We start from the raw sequence: 6,693 nt of genomic DNA on the forward strand, positions 1-6,693 counted from the left end.
CCACCAGCTCCCAGCCCACGGCTTGAGCAGACAAAACCCCCTCCCCAACCCTCTCCACCCCCCCTGCAGAGCAAAGGGTGCCCCAACCTCCCTCCCTGCACCCCACAGGGTAAAACCGTGAGCGCCGCGGGGAAACTGAGGCACGGCGAGGCTGAGTGACGGTGAAGGGCTGGGACGGGGGGGTGGGATCGAGGGGTGGTGGGCACATGCATGTCCAGGGGGTGCCAGCTACAGGCTGAGATCCACCACCACGTGTCGATACACCAGAGTGTTGGCCTTGAAACTCGGCGCCAGCAGCAGCTGCACGTCGGCCGCCGGCACGGCCCGGAACGCCCGCGGCGCCTGCACCGACAGCTCCTGGAACTTGGCGAACTTCTGCTTCTCCTCTTCCCACAGGTAGACGTGGGTGAAGGAGAAGTCGCTGCCCAGCGCCAGGTACTGCCGCTGCCCCACGGCGAAGGGCTGCATCACCATGGAGCCCCTCGAGGGCAGCGTCTGCACCTCCACGAAGCGCTGCTGCCCTTCCCACCGCACCACCTTGGAGTCGCCGATGTAGCGGCTCAGGCACAGGAACTGGTCCCGCTTGGCCCTGAAGTGTTTGACCATCTGCACGTCCAGCATCTCGCCCACCTCGCCCTGAGGCACGAACTGCTTCTGAGCCCGGCTCCACTGGTAGATGACGGGGGCCTGAGAGCTGCTGGAGATGATCAGCCGGGGTTTGCCGTCGTTCTCCACGTACTCCACGTCGGTGTCGCGGTGCCAGGCGTGGAGGGCTTGGTGGGAGTAGAAGCCGTTCTGGTTGAGGCGGTAGAGGCTGGTGGAGCCCGCCTTGGAGCTGTCGGCGATGACAAAGTACCAGTCGCCCTCGATCTGGAAGGCCTCGATGTCGTTGGGCTTGCGGATCTTCTGGCTGTCGATGTCCTGGATCTTGATGAACTTGTCCACGGCCGTGTCCCAGCGGTAGATGTAGGAGCCACCAAAGAGCTGAGCCACCACCACGTAGAGCTGGTCCTGAGCCACGATGGGCTTGCAGTGCACTGCTGAGTGAGCTGACACCAAAACACCGGGGTCACTCTGGGGCTGTGACCATCCCAGCTCACCCCAAAAAGGGTCCCAGCCCAGGAGGGGACCCCCAGCCCGATTCCTCACCGGGGATGCGGTCAAAGTCGCGGAGTTTGCGCTCCACGTAGTCCCACTTGAGGATGGAGCAGCTGCTGGCCCCCGGCTGTGCCAGGGCCACGTAAAGGTCACTGGCGTAGGTGAAGGGCTCGGCCGACACCGCCTGGAAGGGCAGGACCTGGTGCATGACAAAATCTGGAGCAGGGAGAGGTGGCAGTGAGGGGCTGAGCACCCAAAGTGAGGTGACAGGTGACAGGTGATGGTGGTGCCTCACCCGTGGTGATGCACTGGAAGTCACCGAGCGCCAGGTCCCGGATCCGCTGCCCCTCGAACTGCCCGGGGCTGCTGCAGAAGACGGCGGGGACCGTGGTGTTGGTGTTCTCCAGCCACTCCACCAGCCACTTGATCTTGCAGTCACAGGCCAGCGTGTTGCCACGGAGGTCCCTGCCAGGGGTGGCACTGAATGACCCCCAGTACCCACCGGGATGTCACCCTCTCCCCAGCCCAATGTCCTGGGGTCCCTGTGCCAGGGATGGCACTGAGTCACCCCCAGCACACAGGACCCTTCCCAAGCCCCAACCCCTGGGATGTCACTCTTTCCCCAGCCCAGTGTCCCAAAGTCCCTGCCCTGGGATGGCACCAAGTCACCCCCAGCACCCACCAGGATCTCACCCTCTCCCCAGCCCAGCGTCCCACAAACCCTGCCAGGGATGGCACCAAGTCACCCCCAGCACCCATGGGGATGTCACCCTCTCCCCAGCCCAATGTCCTGGGGTCCCTGCCAGGGATGGCACCCAGTCACCCCCAGCCCAGTCCCCCATCCCTGGGATGTCACTCTCTCCCTGGTGTCCCCAGTGTCCCTGGTGTCCCCAGTGTCCCCGGTGCTGTGCAGCCTCACAGGTCACTCAGGATGTCCAGCGGCTTGAAGAGGTCCCGTGGCAGAGTCTGCAGGTTGTTGTTGGCCAAAGACCTGGGGGACAAGAAGCGTTGCGGAGATGACACATCCCTGACAGCGATGAGGGGACAAGGCCACCCCCGCAGTGTCCCCCAGGTGCTCACAGGTGTGTCAGGGACTTGAGCCCGCGGAAGGTTCCCTTGGAAAGCGCCTGGATGTCGTTGTTCTCAATGAACCTGCAAGGGGAGCAGACAGTGACGGGGCTATCCTGAGCATCCCCTGGCCCTCCCTGTCCCCTCCCTGTCCCCTCCCTGACCCCGTGTCACCCACAGGTACTGCAGGTGCGACAGCCCTGCGAAGGCGTTGTCCCCGATCAGCGTGAACTTGTTGGAGTTGAGGAGGCTGCAAAGAGAGAGGGGAGAGGGGTCAGCCTGGGCTTGGCAGGGTGAGCACCCAGGGGAGCTCCGGGAGGCCGGGCTGGGCAGGGTGAGCACCCAAGGGAGCTCCGGGAGGCCGGGCTGGGCAGAGGGAGCACCCAAGGGAGCTCCAGGAGGCAGGGCTGGGCAGGGAGAGCACCCAGGGGAGCTCCGGGAGGCCGGGCTGGGCAGGGTGAGCACCCAGGGGAGCTCCGGGAGGCCGGGCTGGGCAGAGGGAGCACCCAGGGGAGCTCCGGGAGGCCGGGCTGGGCAGAGGGAGCACCCAGGGGAGCTCCGGGAGGCCGGGCTGGGCAGGGGGAGCACCCAGGGGAGCTCCGGAATACCAGGCCAGGGGACACGGGGGACTCACAGGAACTGCAGGGAGGGGATGTGAGCAAAAGCTGCTTCCCGGATCTCTGTGAAAGCTGCGTTCACCATGGTCCTGCGGGAGAGACGGAGCTCCAGCAGAGGGGACAGTGACAGTGACAGCACTGCCACCCCCTCCAGCACCAGCTCTGTGTCACCTCTGCCTGCCAGCACAGCCCGTGATGTGACACAGGGACCCCCCAGCAGCCACCGTGCCCCGTGTGGGGACAATGAGGGGACACCAGGTGCAGGGGGCTGGCAGCCACCCCGACAGGGACCCCCCAGCAGCCACCGTGCCCGGTGTGGGGACAGTGAGGGGACACCGGGTGCAGGGGGCTGGCAGCCACCCCGGGCTGCCCACGCCCTGCGGCAGCCCCTGGCCCGGGGCCATGTGCACACACGTGTGTAAACACACTCAAACGGGTGTGTAAGGACACGCACACAGGTGTAAACACCCACATCTATCACATCTGTCCCTGTGCCAGGCTCCGGGGGAGACAGGACCCCAACCCCGAGTCGTGCCCCCCCCCCCCCCCAATTGAGGCTGCGGTCCCCAAGGTCACAGCAGTGTCCCCTGGGGGGTTCTGGTGGCCAAGGTCGCGGCGGGGACAGGCGGCAGCGCTGCTCCGCCTGGCACTGATGGATGGCTGCGTGTGCCAGCGCCGCAGGACACGGCGACAAGTCCCGGGCTGTCCCCAGCCTCGCCTCCTCCTTCCTTCCTTCCTTCCCCCAGAGCCCCCACACCGACCCCACCCCGCTTTTCCCCCCCGATGTGACACAACAGGGATGTCCCTGCCCCTCCAGGACAGCCAGCAGCCCCTGCCAGCCCGGGCTGTGACACTGTCCCCATCCCTGTCCCCACCCCGGCTACTCACAGCGAGATGACCTCGGGGGGCAGGTTCTTGGGCACAGCCTTGGAGTCCACGCAAAACGCCGTGTCCCGGGTGCAGGAGCAGCTCGGGGGGCAAGGGGGAGGCCGGGGGGGTCTCCTCCCCTCCGCCGGCCGCCAGAGCCAGGCCACGGCCAGGAGGAGGAGGAGGAGGAGGCGAGCAGGGAGCTGGTCCTTCAGCATCCTCCTCCCTCTCCGCAGCTCCATCACTCCCCGGCCTTATATCCCTGTTGGATTCCGGGAGATGCTCCCCTGTGCTGGGGAGCTGTGTGGAAAAAAAAAAACAAAACCTTTTATCCTCTTTTATTTTGTTTTCCCCGGGGGGAATCTCAGCGTGGAGGAGAAGCGGCGGCGGCTGCGGGCGGCTGGGAGGGATGCACCATGCCCGCTGCTGCTGCGGGAGGGATGGAAGGAGGGAGGGATGGAAGGAGGGAGGGATGGAAGGAGGGAGGGATGCAGCTGAGTGACAGCTCCAGCATCCCTGAGCACGCCTGTCCGCGCTCCTTTACAGTGACCAAACCCAAATTTCCACACCAAACTGGCGGCCACCCTGGTGCTTTTTTGGAGGGGGACAAGACAGGGGTGACCCCCCCACCCCGAGGTGGCTCCCCCAGCTCAGCTCCCTGCCCGCAGCCCCCCGGGCACCCACCCCCTCCAGCCCGGCCACCCGTCCGTCCCAGGCACCCAAATCTCCCAGGCCAGGCGTCCATCTGCGCCGTCCCTGGCGCTGTGCCCGCGGGAACAATGAGCCCAGCCAGCTCCTTCCCCGCCCCGGGGGAGCACACACAGCTGCCCGTGCACAACTCGGGGTGCAGCCCCCCCAGGGACGTGCTGGGGCCTCTCCTGCCCCTCCAGCCCCGGCTGGGTGTGGAGGGTGGGAACCACCCGCTGTTTGCCTTGGCACCCCCAAAGCCACCAGGGAAGGGCTCTCGGAGGTTTTTGTCCCCTCCCTGGGGACAGCAAACAGCACAAGTGGCACCTGGGCAGTTTGGAGTGGCCTCAGCCTTTCCTGGCCACACAGGATCCTATAAATCCCCCCGGGCACCCCCAAATCCACCAGGGAAGGGCCCTCGGTGGTTTTTGTCCCCTCCCTGGGGACAGCAAACAGCACAAGTGGCACCTGGGCAGTTTGGAGTGGCCCCAACCTTTCCTGGCCACAAGGGATCCTATAAATCCCCCCAGCGCTGCCAGGGAAGGGCTCTCGGAGGTTTTTTGTCCCCTCCCTGGCTCTTCTCCGCGCTCAGCAAACAGCACAAGTGGCATCCGGGCAGTTTGGAGTGGCCCCAGCCTTTCCTGGCCACACGGGATCCTATAAATCCCCCCAGGACGGGGCTGGCAAAGGGACAGGAGCGCACGGAGAGATGGAGGACAGCTCCAAAGAGGCGCTGATGGAGGAGGCACCTCCGGTAAGGAGCACCCCAAACCCACCCTGAGAGTGGGGCTGAGCCCTCACTGCCACCCCCAGCTCAGCCAAGTGTCCCCTTTGTCCCCAACAGAGGTACACGGAGTCCCCACCTCGCCTGTCTTGTGTCCCCCAAGAGCTGAAGAGCCTCCTGCTGCTGGTGGCGCTGGTGGTGGTGGCCCTGGTGGTGGTCAACGTCACCTTCCTCCTGCTGGGGCTGCACCTCAGCGAGTCCCACGCCGAGACGGTGAGGCCAGGATGGGACTGGGATGGCACCGCAGCTTTGTGGGGTTGGAGCTGAGCCCTCACAGAGCTCCCTGACCCCTCTCTCAGGTGTTGAGAATGACCATCCAAGGGCTGGACGGCCAAGGGACCCCCCAGCAGCTCGCCATGAGCAAGAAGGAAAGGACAGGGACGTTCGCGGTGCGGGATGGGCTCAACGCCTCGGCCACGGTGGTTTATGACTACAGCAAGGTGTGTGGGGACCTGGGGACGGCCAGGATGGGGGCAGGAGGGCTCTGAGCTGAGCTGAGCTGAGCTGAGCTGAGCTGAGCTGAGCTGAGTGGGGTCTGTCTGCAAACAGCTGCTGGTGGGCTACAGGTCCTGGCGACAGCGCACCTGTTACATCACCCGAGTGGACAAGGACAACTTTCCTGGGCTGGACGATGTCACCGAGACCTTCCAGCGCCGGCAGGTGAGTGCTGAGAGCCTCAAGGGGATGGGGATGGAGGGATCAGCACAGCCAGACCCCTGGGGAATGTGGGGCTGGGGGTTTGTCCCCTCTGCAGGGGACACTGCTCAGTTCTCTGTCCTGCAGGGTGAGGACGTGGGGGAATGTGGGTTTGTCCCCTCTGCAGGGGACACTGCTCAGTTCTCTGTCCTGCAGGGTGAGGATGTTGGGGACAAAGCCGTGGCCCTGGCTGATCGCTCCGTGCTGGGCACCACCATCAACATCCTCTGCAGCGCCGTGCCCGTGTTCTGGGTGTAGGATGGGACAGCGAGATGGGGATGTCACTGTCCCCTCTGCAGGATACCCGAGAATCTCTGCTCCTCCTCATCCTCCTCCTTGTCCCCATCCCGGGGACAGCCACCCCGCCATGGGGTTGCTTCATCTGCTGTCACTTGTCACCGCAGCTTTCCCGCTGCTTTTGCCATTAAAAAAACCCGAGAAAACAACAAAAAAGTGGGATTTGCTTTGGGATTTGCTTCTGTCAACAAAGTAAAGCCTGTGCCCCCCTCTCCAGAGTGGTGCTCTTGCCCTTCCTGGGTGCTGGGGACAGGGACATGGGGTCCCAGCGGTGTGGCCTTGTGGGGGGCAGGGTGGGGAGGGGGATCCCGAGTGTTGGGGTGAGAGGAACTCACAGGGGATCGAACACGGGGACAGCAGCACAACTGCACATGATGCTCCCATTGTCCCAACCTGTGTCCCCCCATTGTCCCTACCTATGTCCCCACAGTGTCCCCATCTGTGTCCCCTCAGTGTCCCCACCTGTGCCCCTGCAGTATTCCCACCTGTGTACCCCCAGCATCCCCATCCATGTCCCCCCAGTGTCCCCATCCATGTCCCCCCAGTGTCCCCACCTGTGTCCCCCCAGTGTCTCCACCT

The 6,693-nt window shown here is 64.8% G+C and overlaps 2 protein-coding genes across 2 annotated transcripts; one reads left to right on the plus strand and one right to left on the minus strand.

Annotated features, from left to right (window-relative positions):
- Nucleotides 1–228: 228 nt before the first annotated feature.
- Nucleotides 229–3,940, minus strand: LGI3 (leucine rich repeat LGI family member 3; the record flags this gene model as incomplete). Its single annotated transcript, XM_083880563.1, has 8 exons — nucleotides 3,672–3,940; nucleotides 2,801–2,872; nucleotides 2,345–2,416; nucleotides 2,179–2,250; nucleotides 2,018–2,089; nucleotides 1,394–1,563; nucleotides 1,150–1,314; nucleotides 229–1,049 (listed from the first exon to the last, which is right to left on the minus strand). The coding sequence occupies exons 1-8, from the start codon at nucleotides 3,890–3,892 to the stop codon at nucleotides 229–231; spliced, it is 1,665 nt and encodes a 554-aa protein (XP_083736689.1). The 5' UTR covers nucleotides 3,893–3,940.
- Nucleotides 3,941–4,801: 861 nt separating this feature from the next.
- Nucleotides 4,802–6,265, plus strand: LOC310920535 (surfactant protein C-like). Its single transcript, XM_083880567.1, has 5 exons — nucleotides 4,802–5,091; nucleotides 5,182–5,334; nucleotides 5,421–5,561; nucleotides 5,671–5,781; nucleotides 5,974–6,265. The coding sequence occupies exons 1-5, from the start codon at nucleotides 5,047–5,049 to the stop codon at nucleotides 6,073–6,075; spliced, it is 552 nt and encodes a 183-aa protein (XP_083736693.1). The 5' UTR covers nucleotides 4,802–5,046; the 3' UTR covers nucleotides 6,076–6,265.
- Nucleotides 6,266–6,693: the final 428 nt, after the last annotated feature.

This window comes from Zosterops lateralis (assembly GCF_965231275.1).
Source record: "Zosterops lateralis genome assembly, chromosome: 30".
In the NCBI taxonomy this organism is placed as follows: domain Eukaryota; kingdom Metazoa; phylum Chordata; class Aves; order Passeriformes; family Zosteropidae; genus Zosterops; species Zosterops lateralis.